At 41.1% G+C, this 18,944-nt stretch overlaps 1 protein-coding gene across 1 annotated transcript in view; it reads left to right on the top strand.

Annotated features, from left to right (window-relative positions):
• The window catches only part of LOC130911205 (S-adenosyl-L-methionine-dependent tRNA 4-demethylwyosine synthase TYW1-like), a 112,793-nt gene that overhangs the window by 88,243 nt on the left and 5,606 nt on the right, over positions 1-18,944 (top strand). The window contains exon 15 of the mRNA XM_057829014.1: positions 6,631-6,798. Coding sequence (XP_057684997.1) covers positions 6,631-6,798 — 168 coding nt within the window. The remainder of the gene's footprint in view (positions 1-6,630; positions 6,799-18,944) is intronic.

Genomic DNA, 18,944 nt, shown 5'->3' with positions numbered 1-18,944 from the left:
CAATTTTTGGTTTGCCCATTATTTTGTGTGGCAAGTAAAACATGTGCATCGACTTCATGTTTCTTGCTAATAAGTAAATAAATGAATTATAACATTTCTGTAGTTTCAAGGAGTGCGAGGACAAAAAAAGGAATCTTTTTTTATATTCCCTTATATAAATATTTTTTAAAAAAATGCATTCCTGGTGTACCCAATGAAGCATCCAGTGAGTCTACATAATGTGTTCTTTAATTCATCTCAATGTGCTCACAGTTCAGAAAGCAGGCAATAATTGAATTCAGTGTTGCATGTTCCATTTTTTTGTGAGTGGATCTTTCTTGCCAGTGAATCATTTTCTTGGTGTTTGGTGTTTTGTGCTCATCGGAGGCCTGATTGATTGTCTCCCCTGCTGCGTCAAAAAGTGTTATTGATTAAATAGGCACACCAATAAATGTGCTTTCGACACTAACATGTTTTATTTATTATTTGTGCTCTGGAGAGACAAACATAAAAGAAAGGGGGAAATCAATAGTGGCCACAATATAGTGGCTGTAATTTGTGGCCAGGTAATACATTGATACCTTGATTTATGACTGGATTTAAGTTGTCCTGTGATGTATACTAATTCCATATCCCTTATTGAAATTAATTGAAACTTCATTAACAATGCAGCTGCTAAAGGGTCGTACCTGAAGTACTCATGTTGCACATTTTTGCTCACAACACAAAGCAAAGTAAGAAGCTCAACCATGTGCTTGTAACTAAGTCAAGATCCCAGTGAACAGATTTCTGGCTACAAAGTAAATATAATGCAGGGCGCTGATCTATAAAAATGCTGAAAATGAATGGTTGAATGTACAGCAGGGGTGTCAAACATGCAGCTCGGGGGCCAATTGTGACCTGCACATTTGACATCAAACACGTCAGTTTTGCTCATCAATATTCATGAAGTTAGCAATTGTTGTTAGGCGGGTCAACCTCCCGTTTGTCCTGAATAGTAAATGCATGGAAATAGTGTACAAAGAGATGTTTACGGAGCCAATTCAGTCCGAAAATTATGTCCCTGGTGCCAAATTCACTGGTGAAGATGTGGAAGAAAATACAAATGTTCAGTTTAAGAGATGGCTTGAGTGTCGAGGGCTGAAAAAGAGCCGACCTGATCCAGAGTTAGCTTTTTTATCGACACCTTTTTCTTGTGTGCATTGCCTTACACCACTGACAATGACATTCTTCTGTTTCAACAATCTTTCCCTTACCACCATATGCCCTGTCTTTCTTATTTATTATATCCTCTGGTTGTCTTACGTCTCTGACCGTTCTTGGGGGCAATTTACATTGCTATTTTTGTGTAGCGATCGCAAATGCTACTCAGTGACAGCCAACGAACACTTTTAATTTTTTCATTAATAACAAATCTATAAATTATTTACACTTCCCCCTTACTAAAGTTGTTTTTTTACAACAGAAAAGGTAACAGTAGCAGTCAGATACCATTTTAATTTCTTTCAGGTCATTCATTATCAGACAGAAGCAGCTTGGCAAAACGCCAGGCTAAAAAATAAGTAAAAATGTCAAAATGGCTTACCTCTTCGTCCACTGTAGGACCATGGCCCCCAACAAAATGTTTACTGCATATGAAATGTGGATGGCTTCACATTGCTAGCGTTAAACTGATTTTTGGGACGTCCACGCAAGTTCACATTTTTTCCTCCGAGTTGGTGGTTTCGGGAAACGTATGAAGAAAACATCCTTCATATGTCGTAATGTCTGGAGTCGTTTCTACAAGTTCCATAGCAGCAGTATTTACTTGGCATGTTCTTTTTTGAAAGAGTTCCGGAAAAAACAAGCGATAATAACATGTGCGTGTGCGAGGGCATGTCTATAATGATCCACTTCCACGTTACGATGGTGACGTCGCGGTCTAAAAATAGCATTTCGTGCAGTACGTTATTGCAGTACTGTCTCGAAAATACTCGAACGTATTTTGCCGTGGAAAACAAAACATATAAATAATTTTAGATAAAATTAAATGACTGTATAAAATAAATAATTAAAGAACAAACATGTACATTAAAAAAGCCAAACATAAATACATTGGTACCTTGACATGCGGTCGCTTTGACACGCGATCTTTTCGACATCCGACATAAAATTTGACTCGCCATTTGTTTCTACGACCAACGACATGCTCATAATACAACAATTTATGACAGCGCCACAGTTTCTTTGTTTTCCCGCTAGACGGGCGCACGGCGGATTTTCTAGAGAGAGAAATCAATATGGGTTCCAAGAATGTTAGTGCAGGTGGTGAAAAAAGGGAAAAGGTGAGGCTTACCATTGAAATGAAGATGGAAATGATAGAAAAATATGAGCGTGGTGTGCGCGTCCGTGAACTTGCTCGACAATACGCCCGTAGAATATCTACGATCTTGACGGTCCTCCTCCGACCTCCGTTCGCCAGTCTTTATAAGGTGGCAATTATTATAATGGTTAACATCGCCAAAAATCGCCAGCTTCGTCAGTTTTTAATAATTTATTTCAGAACTTGCGCAACACAACATGCCTCCTGTCCCCCACAACTGAACAAAGTGAAAGTAAAAAGTCCTCCCTCACTCTGTCAAGTCAGCTTTGCGGTGCGTTCAGGTACACCACGCAAAACATATGCCCCATATTAGCACCCGATTCGTTACATTATTACAAGTATTATTATTATTAATATTACTATTATTATATTATTATTCTAATTTTTATTCGTAATTTGTTTTAAACTGTTTCATCATTTAAAGATAGATTCAAGTCAAGATTTTGCCTATTTCGGAGTATTTTAGATAAAAAGTACATAGGTTCGCTAGGAAGGTTCACTACAACAGAGCCTTTCTGAGAAGTCTACTGCTTTAAAAAGGCGGCTGTTTATTAACGCCGCCGAGTGTCATTTCGCATGTAGTTCTATATGCATGTGAAATCTAGCATAGCATCACGTGGGCGTTGTTTGTAAGCTGTCGGCTACAGTCAGGAAATATTGAAGCCACCTAGCCTAGCATCGCGTTTGCAACAGCGTCACAACTAGGGATGGGAAATGATAGGATTTTTACGATTCCGATTCCATTATCGATATTGCTTAACGATTCGATTCTTTATCGATTCTCTTATCGATTCTAATTTGGGGGAAAAGAACAACAAACGTTTTGATTGGCATCGAGTTTGTTTAATCAGAACTCACAACCTTACAAACTCACAACGAGATCAAAAGAGGCCCAAAGCCTCAATGTTAACTTTGGCAATAAGTGGCAAATACACAAGAATGTGTAACATTTTACTGAAACATTTATCTAATAGAAATAAAAAATATTGGTATATATTGGCAGATAGGTTGTTGTTCTGCGTTTGGCAATATGTGTTAAAGCAGGGGTCCCCAAACTTTTTCCTGTGAGGGCCACATAACTTTTCCCTTCTCTGATGAGGGGCCGGGGTCAGTTTGTAACAAAAAAAGTGTGACGATTGCAGAAGTGCATAAATGTAAAAAAATATTGTTTTTCAGAAAGCCACAATCAAATAACCCTTTCTGGATTCTTCACGGAATGAAAGTAAATAAAATAAAAATAATAATATAATAATAATAATTAATAATAAAAACACTATTAATTAAATAGATAATAACCAAATAACCCTCTCTGAATTCTTCAAGGAAAAAGGCCAGGAAATAAATACCACGATTGAGAAAAAAAAAATTTCAAAATGGCCGGACCAAATGTGGAGGCGGGCCGTATTTGGGCCGCGGGCCGCAGTTTGGGCACCCGAAGAAATGCCGCATCCAAGCGAGTGAACGAGCGAAGTGAGAGAGGGAAACACTTCTACGAGCCTACGTTCTTTGTTAATGTTAATATCTACAGAGGCAACGCCTGTATGTATAATCTTTTGTGTTGTTGTTGTTGTGTTTCCACTCGCGATCGGACACTTAAATCCAGTTGTGTAGTGGTTTGAACGATGTGCTAATGCTAGCGAACGAATGCTAACCATACTGTTATTAGCAGCTAATCATCGCTGATTTACGTTGATGCAAACCTGTTTGTTATTGGGGACGAAATTGATTTGTTTCATTTCTATTTTTAGTTTCACTCTTCAAGTGATGGTTGAATAAAGTCAGCAAATTATACCAACGTCTTCTGTATCGTCATTTCGGAGTTTAGCTAGCTGTATAGCTGTCTCGGTGAGGACAGTGCGGTCTATTCCCTCCCGATGCAGTTATCTCCACCTTGCAATGACTGCAAGTCGCTTTGTTGTAATTTTTCCTCGTGAAGTGAAGACACACTTTCGAGCGTTTGAACCTACGTGCTGTCATTGTTATGTTTATGGCTGCAATGCTCGTGCTTACCCGTCGTAACCTTTCATTTTCACAGTCTTTCCTGGTGAAGTGTAGTCCAACTTTGGAGCGAGTGGTTCTTGGCGCCATGCTAGTTTGATGCGTCTGGACAACAAGACACGTCACGACGCAATACGCGTCTTTAGGAATCGTTAAAGGGATCGTTAAGGCTTTTTCATTGTGATGTCGAGGCCTCGAAACACTCGGAACCGGTTCCGAATTGGAATCGGATTTCGATTCCCATCCCTAGTCACAACACTCTTCCCTCCTTCCCAGTCCTGCTCTTCTCTCTCCGTGTCTCTGACTTTTCTCGCATTTTTCAACCAACGTCGTAACGCATAGTAACGCAAATCGTCTCATTGCCGAACCGGTGACAAAATCCGAACGGAGGGAAAAAAAACATGCACGAAAACGTACAGATTTAGAACGTACGGTGTACACATTTAAAAATCATTGCTCACTTGTACAAATTACGTCGAAACCGTACAACTTGACAGGTATGTTTAACTCATTGGACGCCGTTGTAGGGGGCTAGACATTCAATCCATTTTGACTCAGAATGCTGGCCGCAGTGTTTTTTGGCAACCCTTATTATTTTTGTCTTTGTCGAAATCTAGTTTTAATCGGCAGTTACTCGAAATTTAGTCTAAAGATTTAGTCGAAAAATAAAGGTTTCCAACATTTTGGAATGAACATACACAGACGAGCACATACAGTATTGTAGCATCTACAAGGATGACGTCTAATGCACACTCAGCAGGAAAAGCAGTACATTATTTTCAATTAAACCCATCCAGAAGCCGGACAAAAGTATTGGCACCCTCAGCCTAACACTTGGTAGCACAACCGTTAGACAAAATAACTGCGAACAACCGCTTTCGGTATACATCAATGAGATTCTTACAATGGTCTGCTGGAATTTTAGACCATCCTTCTTTGGCCAACTGCTCAGGGTCTCTGAGATTTGAAGGATGCCTTCTCCATACTGCCATTTTCAGATCTCTCCACAGGTGTTGTATGTGATTCAGGTCTGGACTCATTGTTGGCCACTTCAGAAGTCTCCAGTGCTTTCTCTTAAACAATTTTCTAATTCTTTTTGAAATGTGTTCTGGGTCATTGTCCTGCTATAAGACCCATGACCTCTGAGGGAGACCTAGTTTTCTCACACTGGGCCCTACATTATGCTGCAAAATTTCTTGGTAGTCTTCAGATTTCATGATGCCATGCACTCGGTCAAGCAGTCCAGTGCCAGAGGTAGCAAAGCAACCCCAAAACATTGGGGAACCTCCGCCATGTTTGACTGTGGGGACCGTGTTCTTTTCTTTGAAGGCCTCATTTTTTTCCTGGAAACTCTATGTTGATGCCTTTTCCCTAAAAGCTCTACTTTTGTCTCATCTGACCAGAGAACATTCTTCGAAACGTTTTTGGCTTTCTCAGGTAAGTTTTGGCAAACTCCAGCCTGGCTTTTTTATGTCTCTGGGTCAGAAGTGGAAAATTTTGTGCAAAATGATAATGATTTATGTTTATTGCAAGCACAATAAATGAAGGTATTACTACCAAAGCGTTTGTAATAGCAATCATTTTCTGGGAGAAATTGAGCATTAACTGACAGAGTTGCAGGGGTGCCAATACTTTTTGCCAGCAGTGTATGACAGAAACTATGTAACATTTTCGTCTCGTTACGGTCTCGTCAGACAAAAACTGGCATTCGTCTTAGTATATTTTAGTCTCGCAAGCCACATTTTTCACTCGTCATTGTCATGAAAAACTTGTTCGTCCACAAAATATTTTCGTTATTGTCATTGTTTGCAAAAACAATGCCTGGCATCAATCATTCGCTGCCAGCTGCCCACCCAGACTCCTCCTCCTGTATTTCTAGCGCCCCCTCCAATAAGTTGAGTTTGACAACACTGACATATTGTTTATACCTCCTGTTTTCATTCAAATGTTTTTTGCTGCGTCATATTTGCACTCCAGCAGCCACATGACCTTCAGAAGCATACCGGGCTTTTCATATATCATGGCTCTCATCCGCTGTAGCGCCGAAAACCCAGCGGCCGGTTGTCGTCTAGCCTTCCGCCCGGTGATTTATAATGACTTGGTCGCACCGAGCTGTTACTCAGCGAGCCCCTAGGTGCGGTCGCCGCCTTCGATTGCATCCTGAATGCACAAACAATCTAGAAATGTGGCCAGTTCTCTCCAAGCACAAGTGGAATTTTTTCTCATTATACATTCCTCACTAGCATTTTGCATTTGCAGTAAAAGTTATTTTGTTTGGATTTTGTTTTCAGGGTGTGACATACTGCGGTGAGAGTTCAGCCAGCAGTCTGACTATGGCCAACGTCCCGTGGCACCAGGAAGTGGTTGCCTTTGTGCAGCAGCTGGTCGACATGCTGCCAGACTACGAAATCGCCTGCGAACATGAACACTCTAACTGCCTGCTCATTGCGCACAACAAGGTAACGCCGCACACATGTAGAAAATTCTAACCCTACTGTCTTTTCGGTTCCTATGCGGCCTTATTTTGTTTTGTTTGCTGCTGTCCGGTTTTGTTTTTTCATGTTGTCTAGCTCACGTGTCAAACCCGAGGCTCAGGGCCACATCCGGCCCACCACATCTATTTGTCTGGCCCGCAAAAGTACCGTCATTTTCGGACTATAAGGCGCACCTGACTATAAGCCGCATCCCACCATATTTGACACGCATTTGTTCATCGATAAGCCGCACTGGACTATAAACCGCAGCTGTCCTCACCGTATTATGGGATATTAACATCAAAAGATATTAACCGGTAATACTTTATTTGACAGCGGCATCTTACGACTGTCATGAGACCAAATGAACCACCATGAGACTTTGTACCAATTGGCTGCAAAGCTTCAAGAAGCTTCGTTTGGCCATCACTGCTCCTTTGGGGGAGACAGTCAACCTCTGCTGCCGCCTGTTGTCAACACTGTTGTTGTCCAACATGCCTCCTAGCATGTATTACAGCGCTGAAGATGTAAATAACATTTAAAATTCATGCTCTGTGCTAATTATTTCTTCTGTTGCTGTTCCAGTTGTTTCATTAAGTGCTAGTTATGGTATTTGGTAACACTTTATTTGACAGTGGCACCACAAGACTGTCATTAGACAATCATAACTATGACATGACACTGTCATGAGCATTAATGAATGCTTATAACAGTTGTCATTTAGTATTAGCCGACAAATTATCTAACTTTTGAATGGCTGTCAAAAGATCCAAGCTGGACATTAATGGAGTTAGTGACAAAATTTGCCCGATAATAAAGACAATTCTTACCAGGTGTGTGTTTTATAGTGGGCAGGGCAGCTTTAAACCACCCATCAGCGATTGGGCACACACCTGAATTAAATTGTTTGGTAAAAATTGGTTTCAATTGCTCTTTCAGTCTCTTTAGGCAAAGGGTTCACTTATTTTTTCCGCCATATGTCCTTATTTGCATACTAACGTCATTAAAATATGAAAACCTATAAAGGTTTGGGTGATTATAGTTAAAGCAGTTGCTGTATTTTCATCTGTGTGATTTTGATAAAGTTCAGATCACATTTGATGATTCAATGCAGAAATGTGTGAAATTCCAAAAGGTTAAGATACTTTTTCATAGCACTGTAGTTGTTGCCTGGTACACCAGACTCACCGCTGTTCCAGCTATTGAGTCTGGCCACCATTCACGCGGATACAATTTCCAGGGCGGAGCAAGCCACAGCAAACAGACAGCGGAGTGGACCAATCAGCGACAGGCAGACGTGACGTTAGTAAAATGACGAGGGAAGGACGAGGGACTTGCGCGCGGAAGTAAACATACGAAGAGAGCGGAGTTTATTCAACATGGCTAGCGCGAGACAGACTGTTGTCAATGACTCGTGTCGATGTGTTTTTGGTAATTTAAAACGGATTTTACCAAGGATTGGAACATATTCTCGGCTCTCCCGTTCACCATCTGTGTTGTTGCGGAGACGACTTTCGACGCACAAGAGTGACGTTGCTCGTTAAGAACACGTCACGCAAATAAACGAATCTGATTTGTCGATTGATTTTGTACCTGCTCGAGAGGCCGTTAATGGGCTGGTTTCCAGACTATACTCTCAGTGTTTGAAAAATACAGGGAGAATAGTCTGGCAGGGCCAGGCAACTGTAGTTGTCGATTCATGTCATAATAATAATAATAATAAAAATATTTAAATGGTGTTATACTTATATAGCGCTTTTCCACCTTTCAAGGCACTCAAAGCGCTTTAGACTACATCGCCATATACCTACTGGTGACGCAGCACCAGGAGCAATGTGGGGTTCAGTATCTTGTTCAAGGATACTTAGGCGAGTTCATCAGGGCAGAGAATTGAACAACTACTCTACCACTGAGCCACGCCATCCCCATTTACAATAAAACGCCAATGTGAGGGCTCTCACTGATGTTTGAATTTCGAATGGTGAGTCATTGTCTTGGCACACAAGTTCAAACAGTATCAATATTAGAATGTTCAAAGTATTGTTGTCTTTTTGTGTTGTTTTACTTTTGGGCACCACCTGCAGATGTGATTCTGTAGCACTGCGTGTGCCCTGGGATCCTGCTGGGAGGCTACACACACACACTTACTCTCTCACTTGCTCAACTAAACTCAACTCTCCATCACAAACACACACACACACACACACACACACACACACTTACTTTCATTCACGCTCACCTACTCTCACTCAGACTTTATTTGTGTTATACTTTACTCATTCTTTTTCAGTCAGACACACACACTATTACACACAATCCATATTCCATCCCCCGTCGTCTTTCCTCCCCTGTGCTTAGGTGACCATTTGTGCTACAGCTTCAGACTTTGCTTCATTTGCACCCCCTCCTCGCCCACGCCTGTCAGCGTTTCCTAATATACCGGTACTTGTGCACAGAGTCGCTCTCTCGCTCGCTCTCTCTTTTTTTGCACTTGTGGCCCAGATTGTTGGGTTGCGGCGTGACGCTGACGCTTTCTCCAGCAGACGTGCTAAGTCAGAGATCTCACTGTTGTCTTCCTTTCAAAATAGATGCTTCATTCCTATTGAGGGGGCAACATTGTCACTAGGCATGTGCCATATACTGGTTTCACGGTATACCGTGGTATGAAAACGTCAAATTTTCAAAACCGCAAAAATTTTCCGTCATACCGTCCCTAAGGTTATTTCTTATGTCCCAAAAATGCATGAAGAAGTCCCTCGCTTGCAGCTGCAAGGCTCAACCCTCCCCTACCGATTGTTGCTCAGTGTCAATGAGTCAGCTGTGCTACACGATGGCTGGAGGAGGTAAAACTCCTGAACTTTTTCCCCCATGGAAGAAAATGAAATCGCTGTTATGGGAATACTTCGGCTACAGAAAAGTTACAGACGGCCATAGCTTAGAGGAGGAGGGTCGTCCGACATGTAAAACATGTTTGCGGAGGGTGGCTGCCGAGGAGGCAATACCTCCAGTATGATTTCACATTTATATCAAATTAAAGGTTAGTAAACACTGTCATGAACGTTTCCCACCAGCTGAGAGAGTTAACGTCAGCATGTTTAGTGTGCCTAGCCGTGGTAAAACGTGTGTTTTTTCTTCTCTCTCTGGCAACTCTGTGTTAAGAGTGTGTATAACGTAAACATGATACGAGTCATGCACACATGCTTTTAGGGAAAATATTTCAATTAATTGTGTTCTGTTAGTAATATTTATATATTATTATATAAATATATATATATATATATACATATATATATATATTAATATTATATAATACTAATATATTAAGCTGTGGCTGTGGCTCACCTAAAGAACTGCATTAATTTTAATTTTATTCAGAATATTTTGTTATTATTATTTTTTTAATTCTAACTTAACAATTAGGGCTGTCCCACACGACTAATTTCCTCCCGATTAGTCAGCCGACTATTTTTATGATTAGTCGACTAATATAATTTTTTTTTTTTTTTAACTACTGTAATAATGATTTTTTTGTTCAAGCTTATTAATTCACAAAAAACATTTTGGAACACCTTAATTCTTTATTAACGTATAAATAAATAACATAAATACCAATAATAAATCACAAACAATGAGGTCAAATGCTGCTGGCAGTAACCAGAGCAAAAAAATGTAAACGGAAACACTGTGACTTCACCTCTTTAACAGGAGTCAAAACAATTCTTACTCTTTTTGTGGTATGCCATCGTCTATATATTTCTAAATGTTAAAATGAATTACAATGTCCCGGACAACCATTTTCAGAATACTTTGTGTGAGTTCAGATGCTTTTTCTGGTGTGCATTCCGCATTTTTGGTGATGGGAAAAACTGTTCAACTTTTGTTTGTTTTAACCTGAAAATAAATAAAGTAGAGGGCACACTGAAATATTACCACAATTATTTTGAATGAAAGGCACACATACCCACAGTAACAAAAAATAAATATATAGTATTAATTTTATAGTATACTACAAAATGTCAAACTTTACAATATTAAATAACTAATATCAGTGCAGTCATGGATTACAGTAAGCAGGCCAGTGGTGTTTCCATATATATTTTTATTATATTATGTATATACAGGATATATGTATATATTTTCCCCAAGTGGGAGCTTCCATGATCCTAAAAAATTTAACAATAATTTAAAAAAATATATAATTATATTAATTATTTTATTAAATAAAAATGCACAATGATACGACGCACATAAAGGCAAGTTCCATTTAAAAAATCGTTAGAAAGTTGTATGGACTTACAATCCGCTAGCTTGTTGTTTCTTGTTGTCTTCAAAAATTACACTTGGGTGACGGCGCTTCAAGTGTTCGTTCATAGCCGACGTGCTCCCGTGGTATGAGCTCAGCTTAGCAAAGAGTACACAAAGTGGAACCCTCCATATTTTCCTTGAAATAATTCCAGGCTCTGGCTATTCTGGTCCGCTTTTTTGGCTTTATGCCGCTTTCACGTGTTACCAACTCTGCTCTTTTTGGAAATTGGCGGTGTTTTTAACTCCTCACCGCCGATTCACTTGGCTCGTTGTCGTCGGTTCGTTTGGGTTCGTCCGATTTCCTCCTCAGGAAGGCGGCGGCGTGCATTAAAGCACCGAGAGGCGTCGGATGGCTCTTTAAGGATACTTTTATTGACCAAAACAAAAACGTGAGGGATGAAGCCAGTCAACTCGGCGCTACCTGCGCACTTTTCCAACTCACCGATTTCGCTCCCTCTCTCTCGCTCGCTCGCCCACTTTCTTCCTCTTTGCTCAATCTGACAACGCCAGTCACATTGAAATAACAGCGGCACCCTTGGGGGTGCCAGTAACAACCGCTTGTATCGCGAGCGCCCGCCATTCTAAACTTTATCCGCATGTTTTTTTTTTTTTTTTTTTTAACCCGTCATTACCCGTCGACGGTATGTTTTGCCCATCGACGCATTTACGTCATCGATGACGTCGACAACGACGACTAGTCGGGACAGCTCTTTTAACAATATACTTATGTTCCAATTTGCTCATATGTTTTGAAAAATAAAAATCCTGTTCAATGGAAAAAACTTTTTTTTTTTTCTTTTTTTTTTTCAAACCCAGATTTCTCAAAGTAACACATCTTTTTGAGCTGTAATTGCAATACCGTGATACTGTGATATTTTGGCTTAAAGTTATCATACCGTCAGAATATCGTACTGGCACTAGAGCAGGGCGGCAAACTGAAAATTCACCGTTACCAAAATTCTTCACGATGACCGACATAATTTTGACCATGTCGGCAAATTCGGTAATTTAATAAAACAAGAAAACATAGTCTTTTCATCCTGCTTTGACTCTGTGTTGTTCGGCTACGTTCATTCACCTTTAAGAAAGCAGTCAGTGTGGCTAACGCTAGCGGCTAACGCTACAAGCAAACGTGATGGAGTGTGGCTTAAGGGAGGTTCGCCAAACTTTGATCCGACATGAAGTAGACTCTTGGCGGCATCCAGACGGGCTTTCACCCGCTGTCCTTCCTTGTTCTCACGATTTCCGGAGAGGGTGCTTTCAGTGCTTTCTCCTGGCAGCCAGGCCACAGGCTAACGCTAACGCCTAACGCTGGCAGTTAACGCTACAAATGAACGTGATGGAGTTGGATAGCGGCTCTAACCTTGTCGAAATGGTTGAACTTAATGAGTGAGTGGATTGGGCACCGACTGCATCTAGCAATTAGTATGTCGCGTTATTTTGTATCTCTGTCTGTGTGTGATTTCTCTGATAGCTTTTGTGATGGTAAAGCATTCAGCATAAAGTACAATCCAACAGTGAAACTTATAATATGACCGTTTAATGGCCCCAGCTATTTTTCTGTATGTGCTTAATTCTGTGTCATTACTGCCATCATGAAATCTTAAATGTTTCATTTGCAGAACATCAATATAGCTCGAATGTGGCTTTAACGAGTGTTTGTGTCTGTGTGGGGGTTCATGTCTGCTTGCATATATTAAAAAATGCACTGGGGGAAAAAAAACCTGAAACCTTGAACTAAATACTTTGTTGAGTAATTATGTCACAGCAGCCATTAACAATAAGTTGTCTTTTTGAAGTGTACTGTTCAAACTGTAAGTCATTTGTGTTACAATGACATGTTTGCACAGGCATATTTATTTTGACAATGTACATTGTTCAAGCCATACAAGCTGTTATAAATGTTCATACTTGAATTCTTATTGTTCACAATACATTTTTATATACTTAATGTTTAGACTGCATTTACAATTTTTAAATATATTAAATTGAAAGCTGGTAAATAAATCAACGAGAAACGATTAATCTGTATTTCATGCATTGATTCAGATTTTCAAATTATATAACAGGCCGCTTGGGCAAATTTATCGTCATTTATCTTTATCGAGGTAAATCTGCTCAATTTACCGTGATACGTGCTTAAGACCATATCGCTCAGCCCTAACTGGCACATGCCTAATTGTCACCCTCTCCACCACAAAATCTTTGGATTTACTAATTTCTATCTATGTTTTAATCATAAGTAATTAACTCTTTATATAGCACCCAGTGAACTTATTGGCGCTTTTGACTCGGTGAGGCTCTCCCAGTCAAAATGGTTTGGATGTCGAACACCATTAACTTAATTTTTTTTAAATAAAAGTAATTCATTAGATCAATTACAGTGGGGAAAATAAGTATTTAGTCAACCACTAATTGTGCAAGTTCCCCCACTTGAAAATATTAGAGAGGCCTGTAATTGTCAACATGGTTATACCTCAACCATGAGAGACAGAATGTGGGAAAAAAATCCAGAAAATTACATTACCAAAAGTTCATCTCAATACTTTGTTTTGTACCCTTTGTTGGCAATAACGGAGGCCAAACATTTTCTGTAACTCTTCGCAAGCTTTTCACACACTGTTGCTGGTATTTTGGCCCATTCCTCCATGCAGATCTCCTCTAGAGCAGTGATGTTTTGGGGCTGTCGTTGGGCAACACGGACTTTTAACTCCCTCAACACATTGTCTATGGGGTTGAGATCTGGAGACTGGCTAGGCCACTCCAGGACCTTGAAATGCTTCTTACGAAGCCACTCCTTTGTTGCCCTGGCTGTGTGTTTGGGCTCATTGTCATGCTGAAAGACCCAGCCACATCTCATCTTCAATGCCCTTGCTGATGGAAGGAGCTTTTCACTCAAAATCTCTCGATTCATGGCCCCATTCATTCTTTCCTTTACACAGATCAGTCGTCCTAGTCCCTTTGCAGAAAAACAGCCCCAACGCATGATGTTTCCACCCCCATGCTTCACAGTGGGTATGGTGTTCTTCGGATGCAATTCAGTATTCTTTCTCCTCCAAACACGAGAACCTGTGTTTCTACAAAAAAAGTTCTATTTTGGTTTCATCTGACCATAACAAATTCTCCCAGTCCTCTTCTCGATCATCCAAATGCTCTCTAGCGAACCGCAGACGGGCCTGGACGTATACTATCATCAGCAGGGGGACACGTCTGGCAGTGCAGGATTTGAGTCCCTGGCGGCACATTGTGTTACTGATAGTAGCCGTTGTAACTGTGGTCCTAGCTCTCTGTAGGTCATTCATTAGGTCCCCCCGTGTGGTTCTGGGATTTTTGCTCACCGTTCTTGTCATCATTTTGACGCCATGGGGTGAGATCTTGCATGGAGCCCCAGATCGAGGGAGATTATCAGTGGTCTTGTATGTCTTTCATTTTCTAATAATTGCTCCCACAGTTGATTTCTCTACACCAATCGTTTTACCTATTGCAGATTCAGTCTTCCCAGCCTGGTGCAGGTGTACAATTTTGTCTCTAGTGTCCTTCGACAGCTCTTTGGTCTTGGCCATAGTGGAGTTTGGAGTGTGACTGACTGATATTGTGGACAGGTGTCTTTTATTCCGATAATGAGTTAAAACAGGTGCCATTAATACAGGTAATGAGTGGAGCCTCGTTAGACCTCGTTAGAAGAAGTTAGACCTCTTTGACAGCCAGATATCTTGCTTCTCTGTAGGTGACCAAATACTTATTTTCCACTCTAATTTGGAAATATTTTTTTAAAAAATCAAACAATGTGATTTCTGTTTTTTTCCCACATTCTGTCTTTCATGGTTCAGGTTTACCCATGTTGACAATTACAGGCCTCTCTAATCTTTTCAAGTATGAGAACTTGCACAATGGGTGGTTGACTAAATACTTATTTGCCCCACTGTAATGTAGCCCTATTGTATGTAGAACACTCAACTTGGAGAAAAAAACCTGAGACGACAAATATGTGCATGTCAGATTTCTTCACATTGACATTGCCAACTAGTGGCCTGGCATGCATATCACACGTCACTGTTGCTACACTAAATACACACACACACATAACCCTACACCAGTGACAGATGCTGATCTTTCAATGAGGGGAAGCTCAAAGTTTGTCTGCCTGTGAGTGCTTTGCGAAGGGGCTCAGCGGCACCCGCTGCTCAGTAGGAAAGAAACTAGAGTTCCAGAAGTCAAGTATCCAAACACAAGCAGCTAGAAGTTAAAAAAAAAAAATGGAAGCTAAATTTTTTTGCTAGTCGTTTCTAACAAAGCAAGTGTCGCTAGGCCTCCGGTTCAACTCAGAACAACGGAATGAAAATTGAAAAATTCCTCCTGCAGATGTTAATATGACAGGATCACTGATTCGCTAATTTCGCCGTCAATCGAAAGGGATTCAGCCTCAGACAGATCCAGTCATCATGGAGAGGAGCAGGGGCCAGCAAAGCACTGCCCACTGCCCATAGAACACCCACCTCCAACCCCCAGAGACGCACAGCTACCAATGGGTTGGATAAACCCAGCCTTTAGCCAATTACTCGTCTCGTTTCGCAGTAGTAGAACAATGCACTCTCAATCCTGGAGATGCACAGCGTCCACATTGTTTAAAGGACTGTGAAACTGCGTGAATGAATGAAAAGCAAGCCCCTTTGTTATCAATGATAGGAGCTAATTCTGAACACAAGTTGAGCGCGTTATAGCGCATATTTAATCAATGACATGTACACACAACAGTAAACATTTGAGCACTTATTTTATGACATTTTGGGGGAAGCTCATCTTCCCCTGCAGTCTTAGAGCAATCGCCACTGCCCTACACACACATAGAGAGACGCATTGACACGAGTGTTGTGTGCTCTTATGTTGTTTGTTGTTCAATGTTCTGCCCTACAAACTCAAAAGAGCTTTCAGCTCACTTCCAATGAATGAATGGGACCCAATGAAACGGAACCACCACAGCTGGATGGTCTGCCACATATTCTTTACGTTATCCACATGTTCACTAGCGCTACGTGTGACATGTGGAGCGCAAAGTGGAAATTCAGTAGGCACTTCATTAGGTACACCTGAACCCTACATATAATGGGAAAGCTGTGACGATGATGTGTCCTGCATGAATAGCATTGTAATTGTGTTCTTTATTTGAAACTGCTGGGGTCAAAATTATCCTGTCCTGTTTTGTTCTGACCTTGATTTGTCTTGATGTCTTATCCTGTTCTGTCCTTTACAGTCTGTTTTGTAGTGTCTCGACGTTTCTTATCATGTCATCTTTTATGTTTTTGTGTCATCGGTGTCATGTGCTTTCCTATTTTATCTTGTCATGTTACTGTCATCACCTCAATTTTGAAAAAAGGCACATGAAAAGCAAACATTTTTCCTTTTTTTTGGGGGGGGTTGAATGTGTCCCAACAAAAATTGGGGAACTGAATTCGCTTCGGTTTCCTGATTCATAACTGGTAATAAATTCATAATAGTCCCGTCGTAACCAAATTTGCATTTGAAAGCATATTCAAAGCTTTGAGACATACAAACACACCCCCACGCTGCAGCATCTACTTTATAGCTCGCATGACTCTTAAAGCCTCACAAGAATTTGCAGGAAAGGGTACCCAAAGCATTGTTGTTTTTGTCAACAATGACATTAACGAAAATTTTATGTTTTCATGTCGATGACGTTACGATGACAAGCTAAAAACGTGGCTTGGGAGACTAGAACATAACGAGAGGAATGGGAGTTTTCGTCTCACGAGACGACAACGAGACGAAAATGCAACATAGTTTCTGTATTACACTGCTGGCCAAAAGTATTGGCACCCCTGCAATTCTGTCAGATAATGCTCAATTTCTCCCAGAAAATGATAGCAATTACAAATGCTTTGGTATTAATATCTTCATTTATTTTGCTTGCAATGAAAAAACACAAATGGGAATGGGGAAAAAAATCAGTCATTATCATTTTATACAAAACTCCAAAAATGGGCCGGACAAAAGTATTGGCACTCTCAGCCTAATACTTGGTAGCACAACCTTTAGACGAAATAACTGCGAACAACCGCTTCCGGTATCCATCAATGACATTCTTACAATGCTCTGCTGGAATTTCAGACCATTCCTTTTTTGGCCAACTGCTCCAGGTCTCTGAGATTTGGAGGGTACCTCCTCCAAACTGCAATTTTCAGATCTCTCCACAGGTGTTCTATGGGATTCAGGTCTGGACTCATTGCTGGCCACTTTAGACATCTCCAGTGTTGTCTCTCAAAACATTTTCCAGTGCCTCTTGAAGTGTGTTCTGGGTCATTATCCTGCTGGAAGACCCATGACCTCTGAGGGAGACCAAGCTTTCTCACACTGAGCCCTACATTATGCTTCAAAATTTGTTGGTAGTCTTCAGACTTCATAATGCCACGCACACGGTCAAGCAGTCCAGTGTCAGAGATAGCAAAGCAACCCCAAAACATCAGGAAACCTCCGCCATGTTTGACTGCAGGGGACAGTGTTCTTTTCTTTGAAGGCCTTGTTTTTTTTTTCATGTAAACTCTATGTTGATGCCTTTTCCCAAAAATATCTACTTTTGTCTCATCTGACCAGAGACCTTTCTTCCAAAATGTTTTTAATGTCTCTTGATCAGTAGTAGGGTAAGTAGGTAGGGTCTTCCTGGGTATCTTACCATAGAGTCCCTTTTCATTCAGACGCCGGAGGACAGTACGGGTGACACTGTTGTACCTTCGGACAGTTTGAACTTGTTTGGATGTCAGTCGACGTTCTTTATCCAGCATCCGCACAATCTTTCATTGAAATCTCTCGTCAATTTTTCTTTTCCGTCTACATCTAGGGAGGTTCGCCACAGTACCATAGGCTTTACCCTTATTGGTGACACTGCGTACGGTAGACACAGGAACATTCAGGTCTTTGGAGATGGACTTGTCACCTTGAGATTGCCCATGCTTCCTCACAATCTGGCTTCTGAAGTCCTCAGACAGTTCTTTGGTCTTCTCTCTTTTCTTCATGATCAATGCGGTATTTTGTTGCTGGTATTTTGGCCCTTTCCTCCATGCAGATCTCCTCTAGAGCAGTTATGTTTTGGGGCTGTCGTTGGGCAACACGGACTTTCAACTCCATCAACAGATTGTCTATGGGGTTGAGATCTGGAGACTGGCTAGGCCACTCCAGGACCTTGAAATGTTTCTTCCGAAGCCACTCCTTTGTTTCCCTGGCTGTGTGTTTGGGATCATTGTCATGCTGAAAGACCCAGCCACGTCTCATCTTCGATGCCCTTGCTGATGGAAGGAGATTTTCACCTAAAATCTCTCGATACATGGCCCCATTCATTCTTTCCTTTATACAGATTAGTTGTCCTGGTCCCTTTGCAGAAAAACGGCCCCAAAGCATGATGTTTCGACACCCATGCTTCACAGTGCGGCAGGTGTACTTCGGATGCAATTCAGTATTCTTTCTCCTCCAAACACGAGAACCTGTGTTTTCTACCAAAAAGTTCTATTTTGGTTTCATCTGACCATAACACATTCTCCCAGTCTTCTTCTGGATCATCCAAATGCTCTCTAGTGAACAGCAGACGGGCCTGGAAAAATATACTTTCATCAACAGGGGGACACGTCTGGCAGTGCAGAATTTGAGTCCCTGGCGGCGCATTGTGTTAATGATAGTAGCCGTTGTAACTGTGGTCCTAGCTCTCTGTAGGTCATTCACTAGGTCCCCCCCGTGTGGTTCTGGGATTTTTGCGCACCGTTCTTGTCATCATTTTGACGCCACGGGGTGAGATCTTGCATGGAGCCCCAGATCGAGGG

This window comes from Corythoichthys intestinalis, unplaced genomic scaffold (assembly GCF_030265065.1).
Source record: "Corythoichthys intestinalis isolate RoL2023-P3 unplaced genomic scaffold, ASM3026506v1 HiC_scaffold_23, whole genome shotgun sequence".
NCBI classification, from domain to species: domain Eukaryota; kingdom Metazoa; phylum Chordata; class Actinopteri; order Syngnathiformes; family Syngnathidae; genus Corythoichthys; species Corythoichthys intestinalis.
This window is presented reverse-complemented; position numbering and strand designations above follow the sequence as displayed.